Source organism: Hylobates moloch, unplaced genomic scaffold (assembly GCF_009828535.3).
Source record: "Hylobates moloch isolate HMO894 unplaced genomic scaffold, HMol_V3 SCAFFOLD_5, whole genome shotgun sequence".
NCBI classification, from domain to species: Eukaryota; Metazoa; Chordata; class Mammalia; order Primates; family Hylobatidae; genus Hylobates; species Hylobates moloch.
In genome coordinates, this window is record NW_026652280.1 from 151,708,188 (window position 1) to 151,734,255 (window position 26,068).

Sequence of the window (26,068 nt, forward strand, 5' to 3'; positions counted from 1 at the left end):
GCATAGTGATACCACTAAAAGATAAAGTAGAACAGGTGAAGAGAATTACTAAAGATGAAAAGGGACATTTTATAACTTAAAAGGAGCCATTTCATCAAGAAAATATAGCACTTCTAAATCAACAGGCATTTTATTACTATAGGCTTAAAATATATAATTCAAATATTGAGAAATAGAAATAAAAAATAGATATCCATGATTATAATGGGAGAGTTTAAAGCAACTCTTTTATTAACTGATAGAACAAATGCATAAAACAGTAAGTATACAGATAATTTTTAAAATGTGATTAACAAAAATTACCTAATTGGGAACTAAAGCAGGAACTGAAGAATGAACATATTTTTCATGTATGCAGAGAACATTTGCCAAAATCGACCATATGCTTGGTCATAAAGCAAGCCTCACCAAATTTTGACATTGCAATAATACAAACTATAATTTCTGACCATAATGCAATTATACTACAAATCAAAGTAAAGAAATCTAGTAACTCTCAAAATGTTTGAAAATTTAACAATGAAAAAATATATGACACAGGAGACAAATATCAATGGAAATCTGAAAATATTTTGAAGTGAATGAGTGTGTAAACATATAAAAACTTCATGTATACCACTAACCCTGTGTTTAAAGGAAAAACTATAGTCTTAAATGTAAGTATTAAATAAGAAAAAAGGATGAAAATCATCTAAGAATTCATCTTAAGAAGTTAGAAAACATTCCAAGTTACATTTTCCCCAGAAAACTACAAGAAACAGTTAAAAAGAAAGAAAACAATGAAATTGAGTAAAAAATAATAGAGAAGATAACAAAAGTACAAAAGGTTTTTAAACAAACAATAATTACAAATTGAAAAATTTCTGACCAGATACCTGAGGAAAAATACTGAGAAGGAACAAATACATAATATTAGTAATGAAAAAGATCATTATTGCAGAACATTAAATATAATGAAGCACTTATGATCAAATTTATGCCAATAAATTTGGAGATTTGGGTGAAATAATCAAATGCCTTGGAAATCACGACTTAAAAAAATGAACATAGGAAGAAGTGAAAAAATGTAAGTTTTCCTTCAGCTCTCAAAAAATAAGCCACACTTTTTTTTGATCTTTGTGTTGTAAATATTTCCACAATGGCTAATTTTAAGCTACTTGCATGACATCACTGAGGAGAGAGTTAGAAAGAGGTGTGCAAAATGCACTGTAAGCCAGTGTCAGTATCAACTGATTCCCACAAACCACTATCCATATCTTCTGAAAATATCAAATTCATAATTTAAACACATTTCCAGAAAGAAAACCCATATCCTAGATAAGTTTACTAGATAATTTTATTAAATATTTATGGAGGAAATAACATAAATCTTCACAAACTTTTCCAAAGAATAGAACTTTCTAATTTGTTCTATGAGGCCAGGGTTTTCTAACATTATGAGAAAATAAATTACAGGACAATGTCTTTCAAATACAGTTGTAAAAATTCTAAAGAAAATATCAAGAATCTATCAAAACATCATGTTGTACACCATAAATATATATAATTTTTATTTGTAAATTAAAAAATAAAAACATCAACAATCTGAATTCAATGAGTATAAAAATGACATGTCAGAAAAAGTGCAGCTTATGTTAGGAATCCAAAATTAATTTAGCATTCAAAACCAATGTAAATTAGCATATTAATGAAATAATAGAAGAAAATTACATAATGATCTCAATAGATGATAAAATATATTTGATAACAATTTAATGTTAATAGTAATTGTTGACTAAATTCTTAGCAAACAATAGAAGGAAAAAATAATGTGATAAAAATGTCTATACATACTTAGAAAATGAACACAAAATTATAGAAACTCTATAGTTAATGCTGAAATATAATTTTATCCCTAAAATCAGGAATAAAACAGGTCTATTGTTTGTCACCATTTCTGTTTGACATTGTTCTAGAGTGCCAATGAAATAACGAAAGAAAAAGAAATAGAAAACTAAGGACAGAAGAATCTATTTGCAATTGAATCATTCCCATAGTAAATATAAATTATTAAAATGTGAATTAAACAAAATCACTAGAAACAAGGCCAATGTACAAAAATTATACTTTTATTCATTAGCAACAAGAAACAAATGAAAAATTAAATTTAAATTTAAAAAATAGTTCTGTCAAAAATCACAGAATTACCAATCTGATTTTAATATATAATAAAATGTAAAAAGCCAAAAAGTAACAAAGAAAATCATAAAGAAGAAGAAGATTATTACATTCATATGCTTGGATGTCAAAACTCATTGTAAAGCTTCAGCAAGGAAAACACAGTGGTATTGACATACAACAAACAAATAGAACAGTAGGTTAATATAGAGTCTAGTAACAGATCATCACATATACAGGCACTTAATATTTGACGTAAGACAAGATGGAGCAAATGGAAATACAAAATACGTTGGTAGATTCAACTCCAAATATGTAAGTAATAATACCTAATAAAAGTGAATTAATCTTTCAAGCAAAATAATATCTGTCTAGGATAGAATAAAATTCAATTATATGTCATTTACAAAATGCCTTTTAAGTAAAACAGTTATGAAGTCTTAAAATAACAGTATAGAAAAAGATATGTCCAATATATTCTAAGCAATAAAGTCTCATATTATTAAATTGATAAGGGAAAAATTGAACTTCATGGGTAAAGTAAACCATTGCTGGAGATAGAGAAGTTCGGTCTATTGTAATGTATTCGTTAATTCACCCCGGGAAACTATAAACCATGTTAAATTTTATATCAGTAACACATAGCATCAAAATATATTAGGCAAAACCTTATAGAACTACAACAAGAAACACCAAGATCTACAATCATGGTGAAAAATTTTTAACACAAAATTGATAAATAAAGCCAAATAAACCAATAAAGATATGAAAGACATGAAGGACACAAGCCCTTGATCAAATTTGCACCTATAAGCTGTGTAGCAAACAACTGCAGAATGCATATTCACTTCAAGAATAAAGGGAACATTCACAAAATTGACTAAATATTGGCCCTTATAGCAGCACTCAATTCATTTCAAATACTGGAAAACTAATGACAAAGTTCTTTGTTTACAGTACAACTAACTTAAAAATCAATATAAAGGTAATTTAAAAACACTAAGTTTGTAAAGTTGGAAACCTACTTCTAAATAATTTATAGGTCCAAAAATAATTTATAGTAGAAGTAAAAATGTTTTAAACTGAACAGTAACAAAATAAATTAAAACTTAAGTGTGCCAAAAACAGAACTTACAAATGTGTAGCCTAAAATGCTGTTAGAAAAAAAGGCTAAATATTAATAAGCTAAGCTATGCATCCATCTTAACAAATTAGAAAAACAGTAGTGAAATTATATGAAGTTAAGAAAGATAAAAGCGGAAATTGATAAAAAAGAAGACAAACACATAATATTAGAGAAATTCAACAAAGCCAGAAGTTGGTTCTTTGCAAAGACACAAAATTGCTAAACTTCTGATTTCTGATAAGACTGACAAAAAGAGAGACCAAAATAATCAGTGTCAGAAATAAAAAAGAATATGCCACTATTGGTAGAAAATTAAAATTATTAAGAGACTATTCTGAGCAATCTTATAGGCTGTTGCATGACTAGATAAACAGATAAATGAACAGAACAGAGATCTAGAAACAGATTTACAATTAAATGGACACTTGATATGTGACAGAATTAGTATTGTATATTATTAATAAGGAAAATATAAGCTTTTTAATGAAAGGTGTTGAGACTTGAACATGTCAAAAAATTAAGTTAACCCCATGCCTTGTACCATAGACTGGAATCAATATTAGGTAGGTAAAGCACTGAAATATTGAAGGCAAACCATCAAACTTTAAGATAATAATTTAAAATATCTTTATGAAATTGAGTTCTGGGGGATTCTTAATATATGAAAGCATTAGCCCTAAATAAGCAGAAGGCATCTGTAGCATACTTATCCATAACAGAAAGCAGGTTGGAACTATGGTTAAGATCACAGACTATGAAGTCAGTCAACTTAGGATAGAATATAACCTACACCACTTACTAGCTGTGTGACCTACATTAAGTTATTTAACCTTTCTGGAACTCAGTTTCCCAATTTGTAAAATGAAACGAATAATGATACCTATCCCCGACATAAAACAAGATAACTGTATAACGTGCTTAGAACCTTCCCTGGCACATAAGACCTATATAAGCATATATTATGTGGCTATGTAACAGCCACATGCATATGAAAATTGTTAAAATGTCATAAGTGATCACTCACAAAGAAGTCACAATAAATAATAAAGTCACAAAAATATGCCTTTGATTTCATTTACGTAAAGTTCAAGAACAGAAAAAATTAAAAATACATAATTAATGATTTTATACAGAGATACACATTCACAGAGTTTCATATACATTTACATATACTTAGTATCTAGGAAAGCAAAGGAATAGTTATCATAGAGAGAGAGGGATTACTCTAGAAGAAGGAGACAGATATGAAATCAGAAGTTCTCATGAAGATTCTCTGGGGAACTAGAAATTATCTGCTTCTTAAACTGGTGGTCGTTGTATGGATATCCACTTAACAATTACTCTTTAAACAGCCTCTTTCTCTCTCTTTATGTATGTGCATATATTTAAAATGCATATGTTTACAAAAGAACATGGTGCACACTTAGAAGCTGTCTGCTGTATTTTTTAAATAAGAAAAGAATGCTTCAGAAGCATTTAGTGTGATCCCACATTTGAAAAAGACATACATGAAACAACCTAGGAGAATACCCACCAAAATGTCAACAGTAGTTGTCTTTGGGTAGGAATAAGTGGGGAGAGGTGTGTAGCCATTACTTGTGTAGTCATTTCTGTAAAGGTGAATATTTAAGAAAATGCATTCATTCTAGTAATAAGAAAAACTAAAAAGAAAGAAAAAACTTGAGCGTCACAACAAAGCTTAAATAACATTATACATGTTTCACAAAGTCTTTATATGTGTCTTTTCACGTCAATGTATAATCTTGTACAATGTCATGTTTAATGACAGCATAGTGTCCCACCATATCCATGCACTGTTTTGATTTAATCAATATTTAATGCTGGACATTTAGAGCATTTTGCTTATTTATTTTGCATGAGCAACCCTGCAATTCAATCTCTTATTATTTTCGTAAAATAAATTTCTAGAAGTGAATTTCCTGGGTTAAAAGGTATGCAAAAATGTGATGCAGAGTTTGGATCAGAATTTTGACAGCAGTATTTCGAAGGTAAATTAATTATTTATATATTGGTGCTGGGTTTTGTTCAATTACAAATATTATAAAAGTGTGGAAAGTCTTAAAATGCTTAGTTACCTAAATTAGGGATTATTTCAACAATTCTCCAGGGAGGGCTTAAACTTGCTCTCTTGAAAAAAAAAAAAAAAAAGAAATACAGAATGGCAAAATACATTAAGCAAAGAATTAATTCTATACATCTCTTTAATCCCATACCTAGTTTATTCCTGCAGATATGGTATGTGCTTAATGTGCTTGATTAATTGGAGGTTACTAAATGTGCCTGATTCACAGGAGGTTTCCACTTTTCTGGGGATGCTCAGAAAAGTCAGAAGCAACTATTTAATAGGGGCAATAAGACACCAAGCTACAAAAATTCATAGGGTTTTACTATAAAATGTGATTGACTAGATTTTCAAGGAGCTATGTTACCATATGGCTCATGGAGCACTCCCTTCTAAACAAAGTGACTGTCTCTTATTCTAACAATTCATTTCAGCCCTTCTTAGTATTATCGGTGTGAGAGTCATGCATTTGGTTTGCCAATGTATTAGGCTAAAAGATATAAAATCAAGTTGGAGAGGGACTAGACATATATAATTTTCTAAGTATGAGGTTAGTGGGAGAAACAGCAGATATAAATAATCTGAATGGACTTATTTATCTTGACAGTTTGCAAATTTTGACAGCAGTATTTCGAAGTATTTTGATGCTATCAATGGCAAGGCTGTGTGATATAGCACAGGACTGTAAGTCAGTGTCTGATTTTATGCCAGAGAGCACAATTCCCATGTTAGACTGGAGACACGCAGACCTAAAAGACTAATGACACTACCTATGGGTGAGTTGGACTTCTTTTTTGTAGAGTGGAATAAATTTAAACCCCATTGCTCTCTTTTGTTAGGGTCAAACTTCTTCATTAGATTAAGTCCAAATTCTTTTTTTATACTTTAAATGGTCAAAAGATATATTAAATGGGGAGAAGAAATGGATAGGTTTTAAACAAAAAATTTTAAAGACAAAATGTGATCATCATTTTTTAATTAATTTTTAAAAATCAAAACAGCATATATCCATTTTTTAAGTCAAAGATGGTTCTACAAGGTCAACTTTGAAAAACAAAGTTCTCTGGTTTACTTCTCCTTCCATTATTATTTCCCAAAGATAAGCACTTTGACTAATTTAGCTGCTTCTTTGGATATTTAAATATACAATGTAAAAATAACTGATTTTTAAAAATATTTATTTTTTCTGTTTAACCACACTATGTGGAAGATGAAGATGTAATCCTTTTACTTGTTGCTCCAAGCCACAACACACATTCTTTCCCCATCCCCCCATATATAACTTTTAGCTTTACCTATATTCAGTGTTTAAAAATTTATTTTTCCACCTTTATTGAGGTATAACTGACAAATAAAAAGTATGTATTTATTTTATGCAACATGATGCTTTGACTGATTTATATATACATTGTGAAGTGATTACCACAACCAACCTAACGATCATATCCATCACCTCATATAGTTAAATTTTTGTGGTAAGAACATTTAAGATTTACTCTCTTAGCAAATTTAAAGTATACAACATAATATTAATCATTATAAACACTATATTGTACATTAGATCTCCAAAATTTATTCATTCTTCATAACTAAAACTTCGTATCCTTTGACCAACGCATCCCTGTTTCTTCACATCCAGCCTCCGGCAACCACCATTCTACTCTCTGCTTCTGTAAGTTTAAAGCTTTAAGATTTTACATGTAAGTGAGATCATGCAGCATTTGTCTTTCTGTGCCTAGCTTATTTCACTTGGCATAATGTCCTCCCGGTTCATTCATGTTGCTGCAAATGACAGAATTTTCTTCATTTTAAGATAAACAATATTCACATATATTATATGTATAGTATTCTATATCCACATTTTCTTTATCCATTCATAAATAGATGGACACTTAGGTTGATTGGTTGATTTCACATCTTGTCTATTGTGAATAATGTTGCAATACGAATGAGAGAGCAATAGAACGAGACACCATTTTTAAAAAATGGGAGTGCAGATATCTCTTCAACATGCTGATTTTAATTCTTTTGAATATATACCCAGAAATGAGGTTGTTGGATCACATAGTAGTCATATTTTGAATTTTTTGAGGAATCTTTATACTCTTTTCCATAACTGCTGTACCAAGTTTCACTTTTCTCCACGTTCTTGTCAATACTTGCTATTTTTTGCCTTTTTGATAGTAGCCATTTTATAATGGTATGGAGTAATATCTCATTGTAGTTTTAATTTGCATTTCCCTGATAATTAGTGATATTAAGCATTTTTTTCATATACTTCTTGGCGATTTGCATTTCCTATTTTTGAGAAATGTCTTTTCAGGTTTTTTTGCACATTTTCAGATTGGAATATTTGTTGTCTTTTTACTGAGTTGCTGAGTTGAGTTCCTTACATATTTCGAGTATTAACCCCTTATCAGATGCATGGTTTGCAAATATTTCCTTCCATTTCATAAGTTGTCTCTTTATTCTGTTGTTTCTTTTGCTATGCCAATGCTTTTTAGTTTGATGCAATCCTATTAATCTCTTTTTGCTTTGTTTATCGTGTTTTTGAGGTCATAGCCAAGAAATAATTACCCAAACCAATTTCAAAAAGGCTTTTCTCTATGTTTTCTTCTAGTAGTTTTAAAGTTTCAGCCCTTTAAGTCTTTAATCAATTTTGAGTTGATTTTTCCCAGTATCATTTACTGAAGAGAATGTCCTGTCCCTATTGTGTGTTCCTGCCATCTTTGTTGAATAAATATTCTTATACCCTTATGAAGGTTTCTATATATGTGATGAGTCACTATTTTCTTGGTGTTTCCAAAATTATTTCTCTGTCTTTGACTTCTAAGAATTTAATTATGATGTGTCTCAGCGAATATCTCTGTATCTTTGGGGTTCTTTGGGCTTCATGGATCAGGATATTCATTTCCCTCTCCAAACCTGAAAAGTTTTCTGTCACTATATCTTTCAATAAGCTTTCTTCCCCTTTCTCTTTCTCTGTTTCTTCTTGGACCTCAATAATACATACACTGGTTTACTTGATGATGTACCAAAGTCCTGTAGGCTTTTCCACGTTTGTCGTTCTTCTTCTCCTTTCTGTTTCTCTGAGTAGTTTCAAACGACCTGTTTTTTCCTTATTTTTTTTCTCACTGATTCTTTTGCTTAATCAAGTTTGTGTTGAAGATCTCTGTGAAATTTTTTAGTTCAATCATTGTGTTCTCTAGCTTGAGTTTCTGATTGATTTCTTTTTATGGTTTCTACCTCTTTGTTGAACTTCTGATATCTGTGTTCTCTTGTAGCACATTGAGCCTCTTTAAGGTGATTATTTTTAATTCTTTGTCAGGCAGTTCAGAAATCCTCATTTCCTTAGGGCCAGTTTCTGGTGCTTTGTTTCCTGGGTAGTGTCATGTTTCCCTAATTATTTGTGATCCTTGTGGCCTTGTATTGGTATCTGTGCATTTGAAGTAGATACCTCTTCCAGTCTTTACAGACTGGCAAGGAAAGCCCTTCATCAGACAGCTTGTCCAGAGATTCTGACCAGGTTATCCATTGGGGTTTGCAGTGGGCTTGCCACGGGAGTCCTCAGGCAGGCTGGCCTGCTGCCTACATCAGTGGGTTCATGGGACTAGTGCCTAAGTCCACAGGGGTCAATCTGATGTCTTATTTTGTAGGGGCAGGCCTGGAGCCTGGGTCTACTGGAGAGGGCCTGGACATTGGGTCCATATGAGTGAGCCTGGTACCTGAGTTCATGTAGGAGGGCTTAGAACCTGGGTCTACGAGGGCTGGCCTGCAGCCTGACTTATGGGGGGCCTTCCTGGCACTGGGGTGGCTCAGAGCCGGCCTGGAGCTGTGAGGGATCGTCTGATACTAGAATGAGCTTGAGGCCTGAGGCCACAGGTTACAGGGGCTAGTTTGGCAGTGACATGGGCCTGCATGCTGTGTCCATGGGGGCCAGAGAGAGGTCTGGGGACATGAGGACTGGCCTGGTTCTGGGATCCACTGGGGTAGGCATGGTGCTGGGGCCTGCAATGAAGTTAGGGACTCACTTTATTCTTTTCCTTTACATGGAGGGTATCTCTATTTGTACTGAACTGCGCAGGCTTTAGGGAAGGATGACATGCATAATATAAAACTATTCTTGTCCTCTTCAATGTGTCTTTGCTGATTTCTCTGCTCCATTCAGATGCCATAATCTCTCATCTGAATTTCTTAGCTCTTGTGAAGGTATTTTTATGTGTGGATAGTTCCTCAAATTGATATTTCTGTGAGATGACAGGCAATGGAAACACCTATTCTGCCATACTGCTGACATCACTTAATTATCATCATTTTTTTAAGGTTGTGATACTTTTTATAGGTATTAAGACTAATTTGTTTGAAGTTATTCATGAAAATTGCTTGTAATTTTGTAAGCTACTTTCTTCATGAGACATCATTACAATCTCTTCTGCTTTTATGAAGAGGAGAAATAATTTTCCTCATTCCGTATAATTTCTAAAACACTTGAATAATTATTAGTTTAGTCTTTGACAGAAATTTATTAAACATCTACTATATGCAAAAATCACAATATTGGAACCTGTGAGAAATATGATGATTTCTAGTATGCAGTTCCTGTGCTCAAAAAAGAGTATAATAAAATAATCCAATAAAACTACGCTCAGGAAACAGGTGGTGTTACATGTTATTAGAAAGGTACAAAAAATACGTTGTGGTTGTTCAGAGCATAGAAAAACTTCAAGATAGATGGATCCAACAGTTTTATGAAAGTGGTATTTCATCTGGGCTTTGGGGATGGGTAGAAAAGGCAAACCATAAACAGACTATAATGTTGTAGAAGCACAGGGCATACAAATGGGTAGCAGTTAATTTAATTTAGAGCATGTTTTGCAAGATAAAGAGCATAAAGATCCAGGGCTGAAAAGGTAGGAGAGCTAGATTATTACCCCTAAATCCCTTGCTAGGTGTATTTTGAGGTCAGACAGGTTTTTGTTCAGGAGAATGCCTTTACCAAAGCCATGTGTTAGTGAGTCCCTTGAATTTTTCAGGAGCATTTTGAATGAAATGGACTATAAAAGATCTGGACACGGGCCTTATAAGTCAAGGTACTATTGTAGGAAGTCCAGGAGCAGAATGACAGAATGAATTCAGAGAAGAGTGAAGGAACATATTCGCCGCTAACTAGGAATAATCTTTATATTTCTGAATAAAAAATGTGTATCCATTGCCCTTTATCCTATTTAACTTGGAACTTTTCTCAAGTCTCCTGAATAGCTCAATATATGTCTTTTCGGGACAAATTATGAGAAAAAAAATCCTTAACTATTGTCAGGACCTGCCCAGATGTGGAGATCTGCAGTAATTGTGAGAAACTCAGCCCAGAGCTGAAGGAGTTAGCCCATTTATGCCTAGTGTTCCATTATTGGAACGCTAAGCTGTGGGAGTTATTTATATCCTACTGCTCAAGGTCATTGCCAAGGTCTGATTTTTCACACAAAAAAATGTGCAACCTCTGACATAAATGGGTTAGTTAGTAACCTGAGATCTGCTTTAGGACAGAGAAAAGAGTAAAATGGCAGCAAAATGAAAGATGCAGCAAGGGGCTACTCCGAATTGCTTCTCAGAGTGACTTTAGAAGGTTTCGTGTGCCTTGCTTAAAAGTTCCATCCTTTACAATAATTATTAGGTTGGTGCAAAAGTAATTGCAGGTTTTTTAGATTAAAAATAATGGCAAAAACCACATTTATTTTTGTACCAACCTAATATATTGGCCTAATGTATAGTTGTACATGAAACAAGTGATAAGTAGCAGATGGGCCAAGTGCCTTTAAGGGTCACCGCAAAAGAGAGATTCTGTGAGAGAGGATAGTTGCTGAGAGTCCGTTATGGGGGCTCTAGCCTCTTCCTCCATCCCACCCTCAGCAAGCTTCTAAAGGGTCTTTGGAGATCCACCAAAGGGAGTCAACAAGAACAACTCACACAATGTTTATAGAATATCTAATACTCAAAGGCCACTGTCTAAACACCATCCCAGGATGAATCATCCCTGAGAAAAAGTAAGAAGCCCCCACTTGTTATTTTACTACGTATTCAAAGGTCAGGTAGAAAATATTATTATTACAATGTATTCGTAATTAAGGGGAAGAAGAAGAAGAATTTCCTGTCTTCCTGAGACATAGTGAGCTCAGAGGTTTCCAAACTCTGAGGATGTGACTTTAACAAGCTATAGAAATTTTGATTTACAACTCAGTCTTCAAATTCCTGATGAGGAGTATGGCATGCAAAAAGAAGGTTAAGTGCAGATGAATTAAAATATATAGGTGTTTCTTATCAACTGCTGCAAATATGTAACAGAAATATTTCTTTAGCTAATATATGTTAATAACATGAATTATACAAATATATATGTATCTATTTCTATGTATATATAAAAATGTGTATATACATTATCTACATATATATGTATAGAGGACCTAGGATGTTGGAAGCAAATTCAATGCATAGAAAGATTGACATAAGGATGCAAATTAACACAAATGGTTACAAAGGGATTTCTCATTTCAGGTTGATTTGATTAGCAATAATCGTTGAATCTAATTTTTCAGGTAATGTTTCTTCCATCATTTTCCAGGACAGCAAGCTGATGAACATCTCATTTACATTTTTATTAGCCTATAAAGCTTTTCTTGCTTATGCTCTTCTACCTCACCCTGAAAGCAATACTTAATGTTTAATAAAGCTAACAGAGTCTATGCCGAAGACCTGAGTGACAAAAAGAAATTGACAAGCTAGCATCCTTTTATATTCCTCCTTACAATTGATACATACTTAAAGAATTGCTCTGAGACCTTAAAATAACTGACAATAATACATGATCTATGATCTTGTGTCTATCTCCAGACCAAAAGCCTGCAGAGTAGTAAATTGCTTTTTCACCTTTAATAAAGAGTATTCTGTAACATAGGGCACACTCAGTAATGGGGTATAGAGTTTATGGTTTCAACTCCTGAGGAAACCATTTTTGAATGCCACAGAATATGCAGTGTTCTTAAATTGAGTCTTAGATATTTAAGACTATGTGTAAAAGAAAGGTTTAGTTTCAGAAACTTAACTGTTTGAAATGAAGGTATATCAAGTTTTGGCATTGTGGAACTGCACATGACTACGAAAACCGAGTATGGAAACCTATAAAGTTAATGACAATAATGGTGATTATAATACCTATCAATCATTAATGACATTCCCTAGATTGATATTTAAACAATAATTTATAATGATGTGCATCGGCTGGCATATTTGGCCCTTGCCATGTTTGCCATATCCAAATTATGGTAGTCTGAGAAGTGCATATTGGTGGTCTCCTACAGAAACAGGACTTGTTTCTCTGCCTGTGAAATTTTGGGAGACTTATCAGAGACAAGGAAATATTGCTGCATTGTGTGAAATAAAAACAACATCAGGCTACATAACAGATTCAGAGAAAGAGACAGAAAGAGACAGAGAAAAGCTTCCAAATTATTTTTACAGATTCAGCATGACATTTATTTCAAAATCTGACAAGGATAATTGTTATAGGGAATTGTGTCCCCTGAAATTCACGTGTTGAAGCCCTAACCCAATAATACCTCAGGATGTGACTATTTAGAGATAGAGCCTTTGAAGAAGTAATTAAGTTAAAATAACGTCATTAGGGTAGGCATTAATTAATATGACAGGTGACCTTATAAAAAGAGTAGATTAGAACACAGAGACCAAGATGCCAGGCATGTGCACACACAGAGATATGACCATGTTAACATACAGTGAATGCATCTGCAAACCAAGGAGAGAGGCCTCAGAGGAAATCAAATTCGCCAACACCTTGATATTGAACTTCTATTGTTCTGAACTGTGAGAAAATATATTTCTGTTGTACAGAAATGTATAGTTGTACATGAACAAGTGATAAGTAGCAGATGGGCCATGGTAGCAGTAGCAGATATGACATGGTCATATCTCTGTGTGTGCACATGTCTGGCATCTTGGTCTCTGTGTTCTAAACTAACTCTAATGTACAGTGAAATACATTTCACTCAGTCTGTGATATTTTGTTATTGGCAGCCTTGGAAACTAATGCCATAATACAAAAAAGAAAACCATAGACCAACCGCACTTATGAATATTAGCAAAACAAGTTTAGCAGCAAGCTAAGGGAATAATGTACCATGACCAATTGTGTTTCATTCCAGGAGTACAATGATAATTCAATTGAAAAATGATAATTGTTCTGAAAATATCAACCATTGCAATTAGGAAAAAGAGAAACAAGATGTTTAATTATCAGAAGGGAAGCAAAATTATCACCATATATTGGAATTTAATTGTAAACCAGGAAGTTCCAAAAGACTCATCTAAAAAATATGATGATAAAACAAATCAGTAAGTTTAATGGTTTAAACTTAAATATCAAGAACCAATGCTTCTTGATTTTTAAAATGTTTTATATAGTGTGTATATAGGATACACACATATAACAAATTAGAAAATGTCATTCACATTGCAATGAAAAGATAAAATACCTAGGAATAAATTTTAACAAATTTATGAGAAGAATATTCTGCTGAAAGATTGAAAAATAAACTTGAATAAATGGAAAGAATTTGTTCTGAAACAGAAGACTCAATATAATGGGGATATTAAACATCCCTAAGTTAAATTGTACATTAATGTTTTACCCTGCCTAGGATACCACATTTTTTCTTTAGAACTATATAACAGTAAAATCAGAAACAAAACAGAACGAATAAAAATGAGAGCTAACTTTCCTAAAGTTTATGTGCTAGGTAGTGTCTAAGCATTTGACATATATTGACATTTAACACACACACACACACACACACACACACACACACACACACACACACTATTATTGTGGATGATAGTATAATCCATTTTCTAAAACTAGAAAATTGAGGCCAAGGGAGGATAAATTACCTTCCTATAGCTGAGACTGCTGGGTCACACCTGAAGTCAGCATAGTACTGGGTCTTGCCCAAAGCCTGTGGTGACTATTTCTTGGCTACCACTCATGTTTATTCAAGGCCTGAGGGCTCTTTAATCAGCAAGTGGTGAATCCTGCCATGCCTGGGTCCTTCCCTTCAGTGCACTGGGTTCTCTTCTGTCCCAGGATGGGTCTAGAAATGCTGTTCAGTAGCCAGGGCCTGGAATCAGGAGAGGGCTTCCGCAATCTGCTAGTTGCTTTATTTTACCGTAGCTGAGCTGGTTACTCAAGTTGCAAGACAAAGTCCTCTGTACTCTTCCCTCTCCCGTTCCCAAGCAAAAGAAGTCTCTCCCCAAGTTGCACTGCGTGGAGTTGGGAGATGGGTGATACAAGAACTCCCTTGGTCACCACTGCTGGTGTCTCACTGGGTCACGTGCATCCCAAGGCCACTGGTTGCAAGTCCAGAAGAGCATCACTACTTGCCCAAGTACTGTAGTCCTTGAGGCCTTTCAAATTTTTTCAGGACCCCAGCATTGTAGTCAACCAATGGTAGAGCTAGCTGGAAGTCAGGTTCCTACTGCTGCAGTGGAGGGTTACCTTCTGGCTGAGGCTGGTCTAAATGCTCCCTCCATGGGGGCTGGCAGAATTCTGCCCTGTATTGTTTTTCACTATGATAGGCCATCATTGAGTTCCAATGCAAAGTCTGACAATCACTTTGCTCTCTCTCTCTCCCAGACACATGGATTCTTTCTCCGTGCCATGCTGTGCCACCAGTGGGGACGTGGGGAAGAGTTTAGGTAATACAAGACTGTCTTTCCCACCCTCTTCAGTGTCTCTTTCCTTTTTTATTTTATTTTTTTTTGAGATGGAGTCTCGCTCTGTCGCCCAGGCTGGAGTGCAGTGGCGTGATCTCTGCTCACTGCAAGCTCCGCCTCCCGAGTTCACACCATTCTCCTGCTTCAGCCTCCCGAGTAGCTGGGACTACAGGCACCCGCCACCACGCCCGGCTAACTTTTTGTATTTTTAGTAGAGATGGGGTTTCACCATGTTAGCCAGGATGGTCTTCATCTCCTGACCTCGTGAACAGCCCATCTCGGCCTCCCAAAGTGGTGGGATTACAGGCGTGAGCCACCGCACCCAGCCTTCAGTGCTTCTTTTCTTGATGTTAAAACTAGGCACTGTGATCATTTACCTGATTTTTGGTTATTATGAAGGTGCTTTCTTGCCTGGGCAGTTGTTCAACTTGGTTATCCTGTGGGGCGTTAAGGGGACGATTGCTGGGGAGTTCAATTCAGCTATTTTGCTCTCCCTCTTTCTCAGCCCATTTTTCAATTGGGTTATTTATTGTATCTTATAATTATTGTGTTGTAGTTCCATTGCATTATAACTTTCTTCCTATTTTAATACTACTACTATGAAATTTTATATCTTAGAAAGGAAAAGAGAGATAACATACATTCAGAGCACTCACAATGTGTGAAGTACTAGGCATATATTGTGCATAATGAGTGATTATGATCCTAGGCTCTAGAATGAACCTTGAATGCCATTTTAACAGTTACTAAAGCACTTAAATCAGTACCAACCAAAAGCAAATTGTAAAGCAAAACAAATGAAAGCTACATCTTTCTATTCATTCATTCATTCATTCATTGTTTCTATTTATCTTCCTCAGATATCTCTTTTAAATCTAATTTCTTCTAATACTCTTTAGGGGAGGGTTCTTAAATTTGAATATGCATATGAATCATCTGGAAATCTTCTTAAAATGCTAATTATAGGCAGGTCTGAGGTAGGCTTGAGATTCTATTTTCAAAAAAGTTCACTGGTTATACTACTTTGCTAATCAATAAATCAGACTTTGATTAGCAAAGCTTTAGCCTATGAACTGATTACTAAAATTTTAACTACAAAAAGCTAAACGCAACTGAAGCATTAGAAACTTTTGCATTTTTACAGAGTCATAACTGCTTAAGAATGCAGAGAGTGAACCTGTGGTGGGAAGGAGGATTAATCATCTGGAGTGGGGGCCTTGTCCAATACCCAGGTAAGAGGTGGCCTGCCCATTCAGGAAGAAGCCCCACTTAGCCACTTTCTCTCATGGGGGTGTTCCTAGTCTGATAATTTAGGCACATTCTTGTGACTAGAAGTGTAGTTTGGGGACTTGAAGTTTTAGTTGAAGATTTCCTTCCAGCATTGATTTATAATGAAAATAGGTAGTAGAAAGAGAATGGCATTTATACTATCTGTTGAACTCTGTATCTTTTTCTGTTTTACTAAATAAAGTCATATGTAATTATACCATAATTTTGATAGAAATCGACCTTATTGAAAAATGAATGAACCTTGAAAACTTTACACAAAATAAAAGAAGCCAGTCACAAAAAGACCACGTTACATAATTCCAATTATATAAAATGTCCGGAATAGCCAATCTGTAGAGAGGGAAAGTAGATTAATGGTTGTCTTGGCAGTGAGGGGTGGGTGGGACTGACTACTTAATGGGTATTAAGTTTCCTTTTTGGGTGACAAAAATATTCTAAAATTAGATTTTAGTGATGATTCCACAACTCTGCGACTATACTGAAAACCATTGAAATGTACATTTTAAATGGATGAATTACATGGTATGTGAATTTTATCTCAACAAAGCTATTAAAAATGTAATGCAGAAATTTTAGAGAAAAAACGATACAGCCCAAAGGAATGGGGGCCATACAAAAAGGCACCAGAATATCTTAATGTGCTTAGTCTTTGAGGTGGTTCAGATCTGCAGATACGGCATGTTTTCCTGACACATTCTAAGCTTCTGTGTATCATGTCCAAAGCTTAAATTCTGGTCAGGTGAGCTGAGAGGTTACTGTTTGGATCAGGAGAGAAGTAGTATAGCACAGTGAGTGAGAGCTGGCTCTGAAGCTAGGTGGCATGAGAATGCCTGCTCTACAAATTTTTGGCTGTTACCTTGAAAAGTTGCTGATTTGTACTTCAATTCTCTCATCTGAGGAAAATGAGGAGAAAAATCTCAACTAAGGATCAAGTCAATTAATATGGTCAGTACAAAGTTATCTATTCAAAGCATTAACTATTATTTTGTTTCACTATTTGTTCTGATTCCAAATGGAGTTCACAAGGGACTATTGCCTATTCACAAGATTGGGGCAGACTTGCTACTGTTTAGGTAAAAAACTCATGACTATCCTCTCTCTAAAAAATTAAAAATAAGAGAAAGAGAGAGAGAAACCACATTTTATAATTCTAAGCATTCTGTCATTTGTGCCTTTGGAAAGGAAACTAAAGCCATTATTAAAAAATAACTTACACAGGGTCCGAGGCTTCTTGGTAAACAAAATTCTCTACTGAAACATTCAGATGATTTAGTAAAGAATAAACTGAAACAATACTGAGTGCATTTCCTTGAAATCAGAAATAAGTTCCAAAATAACTGGGAAGCATTTCTGAAGCAGTGATTGGATAAGTGTTTACAATTTGAAAATGGGATATGGTAGGACAGAATAACTTCAACTATGAATAATATGCTCCCCTCACAAGGTGTATGTGAAAGTACACTTTTCTGTAAAAAGAAAACCACTCTACAACCTCTATATATTATATATTGGTTTACATGTTTGCTGCATGCCTTTCTGTTTACTGCACAAACAATTGTCAACGGCTGCAGAAAACTGATTTGACTTCTGGCAACTGCAGAAACTACAGCACGTAACACTAGAGTAACAACTTTTTAAAGAGTTATTTGATTAAGTATAAAGTGTTTTACACTTGCGGTGTGAGTGTGTTATGTGCTCATATACCTACATTATACTTCCATAGGTTATGCCCATATAGTGAATGCGTTATAAAATTAGTTTTGAATCATTTAATGTTGCTTTAATCGTATATGTAGTAATGCTTGGACTTTAGATAGTAACATATTCAGTTTCTTTTTCCACTTTCTGAATACTTTTTTTGTTTCTTGTGGGTATAAGCTGTGTTATAGCAATAAACAGAAGAGTCTCTGGGGAGTAATCGCTCTTTTATGTATAAGACTACAGATGTGAAGGCAGATCCCCAGGTTGGGGTCCCATCCAGCTTATTTATTTATCATCTGAATGCCCATGTAGATGTCATTCAACTTCTCCAGTCCTCAGTTTCCTCACTAATAAACTGAGTCTGACAGTAGTTATCTCACAAAACAACCAAATGACAAATGTATGTGAATGATAAAGTACCACCAAATGTTAGCTAATATTTTTCCTTTTCCATGCCTGAGAAAGCGTATGACTCACATTCCCCAAACCTAAAGGGAAGAAGAGGATTTAATGCATGTTTATTGATTGCTGACAGGATCTTAGGCCTTGTACAAAGCAGCATATGCAAATGTATTGATAGATGGATATATCAGTCAAACAGAAGTGTTGAGACCTGGGACAACTAATATTTGCCTACTCTTCAAAGCACAGTAAATTTAAATCTGAGTCCCAAATTGTAGTCAGCATGTCTAGGAATCTGCAGCACATGTTCTCTTCTATTATTGAAGAAGACAGCTGCCTAGTCAATGTAAATTTTATTGTAAGATTGTTTAATAGAATTCACAATTATGGGAGGACAAACACACTTGAGACACTAATGGAAGGTCTGAATTTGATATGTGGAGACAAAGAGTCCTGTCAGACTTAGCATCAGCTATTGTTTCACAGAGAAAGGTGGGCAATAAAAGATAGTGACTATTAATGAAATGGAACACCCACTGATCCATTGCTATTTCTGCTAACCATGAAATAAAAAATAGGAGTGGAATAGCATCTAAATTTTTAGTATAGTAAGGAAATACTCGATGTATATTTTATCCCAATGTGCTCTACTTTTCTGAACTAACTTTTTGATACCTGGGATCCTTTAACTCTTGAAACTCTCCTAATTGTAATACTAAAATAATCTTAGTCCTTTTCATATCACTGAGCAATTCTTTGTTTCCTTCAATAATTCCTTATTCAATAATTCCTTAAGTCTCTGTGCAGATTCTCAGGCTCAGTCCTATGACCATCCGTTATGCCCAATATACAACTCTAAGCTGTTATTATGGTTTTAAATATTACCTCTCTATATATAATTTCTAAAAATTTACATTAAGCCCAAATGTGTCCATTAAATGCCATTTGTATGTTTCTAAATGATTAATAAACATTTCCACTTGAAAATTTGGATGTCATCAGAAAATCAACATGTGTGGAGCTAATTGATTTTTCCTCCAAATTGAATCCTTTACCCAAGCTTTTATCTTTGTTTGTTTAATCATCATGTAATCGCACTAGAATTCATGCTAAATAATGCAGTCAAAGTAATCCTTTTAAACACATTACTTATCAAATCTCCAATTATTCCCTTGCTGAAATATTTTCTCAATTAGTCCCTGTTTCCTATGGGGGAAAAAATCACATTGGTTCTTCTAATTTTCTTTAAAGAGTGAGAAATTCTCTGTTCTACTAATCTCTTAATCTGCCATGCCATCTACTCTTGTGTGTTATATATTGTAAACCACAGAAATTGTGTTATACATTGTAAACCACAGTAATTGCTTCTTGCATTGAATTAAATGCCTTAGACTTCTACTCTCCAAGTTTCTTTTGTCTGGTCTATTCTTAACACCTAATTTTACCTAGAGAGACTCTTCACAATTTGTTTCATGTTATCGTTTTACTCACTGTCCCTTAGTGTGCTTAGCTCATTCTTTCCTTCCTATTTTTGAACCAGATCCCTCTTATTTTTGCTGTGTAGTTCTCATTATTCTTTAAAGACTAGTTCAGTTTTAAATCCCCTCTCATAACTCCTTCCCTAACTCTTTGAGTCCACATTAATCTCTGATACGGTTTGGCTCTGTGTTCCTGCCCAAATATCATCTTGAATTGTACTCCCATAATCCCCATGTGTTGTGGGAGGGACAGAGTGAGAGATAATTGAATCATAGGGGTGGTTTCCCCCATACTGTTTTTGTGGTAGTGAATAAGTCTCAGGAGATCTGATGGTTTGATCAGGGGTTTCTGCTTTTGCGTCTCATTTATTCTTTCTTTGCCTGCTGCCATCCATGTAAGACGTGAGTTGCTTCTCCTTGCCTTCTGCCGTGATTGTGAGCCTTCCCCAGCCATGTGGAACTGTAAGCCCAGTTAAATCTCCTTCTTTTGTAAATTGCCCAGTCTCGGGTATGTCTTCATGAGCAGTGTGAAAACGGACTAATACAAACTCTATCCTCACTGAACTCTTAACTCTTTTAATTTTGTGTTCTCTGAGGTTTCCTCTATATTATTATGTTTCTAATTATAGATAATCCCTAACTTATGATGGTTCAGCTTACAATTTTTTTACTTTACAATGGTGTGAAAGTGATACATATGAGTGGAAACTATACTTTGAGTACCCATACGACCATTTTGCTTTTCATTTTTAGTACACTATTCAATAAATTAGATAAGATATTCAGTATTTTCTTATAAAAGAGGTATTCTGTTAGATGATTTTGCCCAACTGTAGAATAGTGTAAGAGTTCTGAGTACATTTAATGTCAGCTAGGCTAAGCTACAATGTTCAGTAGGGTAGGTGTGTTAAATGCACTTTCCATTATGATATTTGCTACTCATGATAGATTTACTCAGATATAACCCCATCATAAGCTGAGGAACACCTGTATTCCTAATTATCAAATCTACTCTCATCCTTCCTACTCCTTACTTATAACTATATTGCTGTTTTACATTTCAATTGCTTATATATTTTTTCTGCATATTTATTTTGCGTGCCCAGTTGCATTACAGAATATTTAGGGGAAAAAGCTATGTCTTATTTTGTTGCATCATTCCTATATTTCTAAATTCTAACCATTTATAGACAAAGTAGGGGCTCAAAAAATGTTAAATGAATTAATACATATGGGTAAAGATATATTGACAGTGAGTATTTACCACAATTATAGTTGACCCTTGAACAACACAGGTTTGACCTGTGTAAGTTCACATATACATGGATTTTCTTTCATCTCTGCCTCCCCTGAGACAGCAAAACCTACCCCTCCTCTTCCTCCTCCTCCTTTGCCTATTCAATGTGAAGGCAACGGTGATGAAGACCTTTATGATTATCCACTTCCACTTAATAAATAGTAAATATATTTTCTATTCCTTATGATTTTCTTTATAACATTTTCTTTTCACTAGCTTACTTTAAGAATATAGTATATAATACATGCAACATTAAAAATACATGATAATGAACTGTTTATATTATCAATAAGGCTTCCAATCAGCAGTAGGCTATAAATAGTTAAGTTTTAGGGTAGTCAAAATGTATATATAGATTTTCAACTGTACAGGGGATCAGTGCTCCTAACTCCCACATTGGTCAAAAGTCAATGGTAATAGTTTTCAAAGAAATACTCCAACAAAAACATTCATTTTGAATATAATTATTTTGGATATTTTTGGATACCCTTTTCTTTATTATTTGATCAATAATTTAATTAGTCCCCCACATAAGAAGAGAATAAAGGCTAATGTATCTATACTTGCTTTTTGCTGTGTTAGCTATTGACTGTAAAAGTCATCAAATATCAACTAATGAGGGAAATCAGAAAACCCATGAAGAATTGCAAGGCAAGAGTAGAGATCTATTTGGAATACTTTGGTGAAGTTTGCCCTAAGTCTGGTAAAATCAATATAATACCTTCTTCCATATTATGATTTAGAAAGAAAGAAAACAGAGGTATTTGAGTAGGAGATGAAGAAACTAAGCTCTTCACCACTTTGCTTTAGAAGCCATTGTAATGCTATCATTCACAAATATAATCAACACAACATTAGGAAAAAAAAGGATTTTGTTTTGAAGACATAGTCTGTAATTTTCCTGGCATTAAGAGGTTGATCATGTTTTACTAGAAGTTAGTGTCTAACTCATAAATTATTTCACCCAGATTTCTTAATGTTTACCACTCATTTACTTTATCACTGGCCTTAGTTTCTTTCTTTCTTTTTTGGAAAACATTTATATTTAAGTGAATTTAATGGAATTTCCCCTTTCCTCGTAAGTAACACAAACTCACTTATATTACAATGAATCTCACTAAAAGGATTTATTTTCCAGGAAATAAGGTGATATGGAAAGGAGTGGAAATGTCAACATGAAGGAAACTATTTTGCTCTCAACGAGATATTTTAATTTTTATTGAATGTAAAAGCCCTTTGAAGTGACACTGTTAAGAGAGATGGATCACATCTGTTTTATAGGCTTCACATATAATTTTATATGCAGCTCTATTTGTTCACAGTTCGTGTGCGTATACGTGTGTGTATTAGTGAAGAAGGTATAATTGAATTGCAACATGACTGAAAGGGGGAAACATAACTATTTAATAATGAGGATGTCAGACTTCTCATCTTTTACATTGTTGAGCTATTGGTGTTTCCACAATTGATAGAGTGTGACAATCATGGGATTTTGAGTAAAATGATCAGGATTCCAAACATGGCTCTTTTCCTCAATAGCTTTGTAATTTGTCAAGACAATTACTATATAAGAACCTTAGTTTTATATCTATCAAATGGCAGCGGCAATAAAAACTATTCCATGAGGATTTGTGAAGTTAGCCAAATCATGCAAATGGAAGTCCTTCCCATAATAGGATATATAAAATTAATACTATAAATTTAAGACAAGATCCAGAGTCCTTCCTATGACCTTTAAAACACTGTGTGATTTGGCTTGGAACCATTCATCACCAGACCTTGTCTTCATCATTCTTCCTCCGCTCACTCCACTCTAACACCTCTGGCTCAATCGTGTCCCTCAAACACACCCAGCCTTTTTAGGCCTCAGGGTCCTTGCAAGTGCCATTCCTTAAGCTTGAAATTCTTTTCTCTCCTTTTACATAGATGACATTCTCACTACGTTTAAATCTCTTTTCCTATATGACCTCCTTTCAGAGGTATTTACTGTACAGCTCATTTTAAATAGTGCCCCCTTCTCTCTCGTTGTTTTCATTTTACCTCACTTTATTATTTTTATGGTACTCACTACTAATTAAAATTATGTAATATTTTCTTGTCTTTATTGTCTATGTTATTTTTTACGGCTAAACTCTACAAAATGAAAATTTTGCCTGACTTTCTTGCTACTGTCATCCCAGCACCTAGAACAGTATCCGGTGCATAATAGGTGATGAATAAATATTCATTCAAGTAATACATACGTAGATGAATGAGTGAATGATTTTTCATTTTGTCCTTCCTCTGCATTAAGCAAACTACAAAGTGAGTTACATAAATTATCTAATTTAATCATTATAATAGGCTTACTAACATTCATATTTTATAAGTGAAGAAAAGAGGGAGGTCATGAGATTCAGTAACTTCCCCGAGGTTAAAATAGCAAGCTGTGGAAACGGAGCTGCTATAAAGCCTCTGTATATCTAGCTGCCTTTATGTTAACTGATGATTAAATACACTGTTAGAAAATTGACTGAATTGACTATCCAAAGCTCATTTATACAGCTAAATTTTACCCCAATAAGAAATGAACGTGTTCAGTAGCTAAAAAATAAACCAACGTGCAGAGTCTCAAAGGCAGTATTTCAAAACAGTTAAGAACAACAACCCAAAAGGTAAATAACCTTTGTTTTCACAGGTGCCAAAGGCATGACTTACCTCTAGGTGGCCAGCTATTGTAGCAATATGGAGGGCAGTGAGGCCACCGTATCCAACCTGCTGTATATCAGCTCCACTGTGAAGCAGAGAAGTGATCAATTCTGCATTATCCTGTAAGGAAACATATCTTTAGTGTTACTTTTCTGCTAATAACAGGTTCAAAAGCTGTGCAACAGGATGTATTGATTGTCTGCCTATCAGCCAGTTCAGGTGCTCAAAGGAAACTTAAGTTTGATTTCTAGCAGAAGAGCACATTAGATACCAGAGAATAGTTCTCAGATGGTGGAAAGTAGGACCAAATGACAGAGGTGTTCAGTTCTAATCAATCCTCCACCGCTTGAACAAGAAAGGCAGAAAGGACATTACCTATGGTGAGACTCTTGCAACTGCAAACTCAGTTTTACATGTAGGTTACTCCAATGAATATGCTTTTCCAGCAACTAGAATTAACTCCCAATGAGGTCAGGAATTTACAGTAACCGTTTAAAGGTTTTTTTTTTTTCTTTTAGAGATGAGGATGAAATATGCCATTTAAGAAGAGAGTATGAACCAAGTACTGAACAAAGTACATGCTGCCCAGTAGGCTATTTCATGATAGTTCAGTAATTTCTTCTTACCTAAAACATAATATCATTAAATCTATGCACAATTAATTCATAATATCTTTCTTAACTTGACTCATTTTACCAGTGAATATGTTAGAACCATTATTTGAGCCTCCAAATTTGAAAAATTTGTGCAAAAACTAAAGTAATTCTTACTTTTTATAATATTATTTGTATTGTATTTCTGCCTTTGGAAATACATGAAATAATATTTATAACATTAATAGCAATTAACATTCATTGAATTTTTATTTTGAAATTCAATATTGTAATTTTGTTTTGTATTTAATCTTTGTAATACAAAGATATCCATGTTTAAGCCTCAAAGTAGGAATTTAAACCACAACTTCTATAATATTTGGTCTATCAACACACCAAGTAGCAATAAAGTCAAGTCATAAGATGGGCCAGTGCATTTATGACTTACATACATATAATATCAAATACTGTTTGTTAAGAAAATTTTACCATTAAAAAACAAAGTTCGATTTCTTAATGCTGTCACATCTGCATAAAGGCCTATAAGAAGTTCTAAAAAATGAAAAAACTTTGGTAAAGAGCTACAAATAGTAAAATTAATGTTATAGTCTCCAAATCTTCCCCTTCTTCTACCTGCTGTCCCGAGAAAGTGAAATAAATATTGCGTCTTCAACCTTTCTTCTTGCATTGGCTCTATATGCTTGAACTATAAACTTGTTTTCTCCATTCTAAAAAAAAAGGGTTATTTTTTTTTCCCACTGAAGCTAAGCTAATTTTATCTCTATTATTCCCTTCATTTTCCAATCTTCTGAAAAAAGATACTGAATCTGTTGACAATTCCAGTCTCATTTCTTTAGCAATCTTTAGGTAGGTATACCCAAGTTCCACATAAATCTCAAATGAGTTCACCACACTTATTCTACATTGAATTTTGCTTTTCTCACACTACTCCTCACTAAGGCAGATTTATTTCCCACTTCTCTTTTCATTGTATTACCAGGTGAAGTCACCATGACCGTTTCTTCCACCTGAGGCATGAAGGACCTCACCAGTCTCCTGAAATCACTTCCTCAATTTCTAAAGGTAAACTATTTATCAAATCCAGTGTCCTTATAGTCATTCTATGATCAAATCATCTTTTCCTTCTCAAAATTCTTACCTCCTTTGCTTTACTAAAACTATACATTCCTTGATTCCTTTTTGTTGCCTATTCTTTGTTTCTGATTGTGTTCTAAAAGTGTATGATTTGGAAATTTAGCCCTAAGCTGCTTTCCCATTCCTAAATGCCACTTTGGTAATTATTATACAATCTGATAAATGCATCTTTGGTACTGACTTCTCTGCCAAGTCTGAGTCCCATATATTTTGCCTATCAATGGCATCTCAAATGCAAAATTCAAAATTGTTCTTGTAATTATCATTTATAATTTTCCCAGGCTGACTTGTCATCTAACATTCCTTACTTATATGAAT

General features: G+C 34.1%; 1 protein-coding gene across 1 annotated transcript in view; it reads right to left on the reverse strand.

Annotated features, from left to right (window-relative positions):
- Window positions 1-26,068, reverse strand: part of LOC116469888 (fucose-1-phosphate guanylyltransferase) — a 341,977-nt gene that overhangs the window by 239,552 nt on the left and 76,357 nt on the right. The window contains exon 7 of the mRNA XM_032155579.2: window positions 24,012-24,122. Coding sequence (XP_032011470.1) covers window positions 24,012-24,122 — 111 coding nt within the window. The remainder of the gene's footprint in view (window positions 1-24,011; window positions 24,123-26,068) is intronic.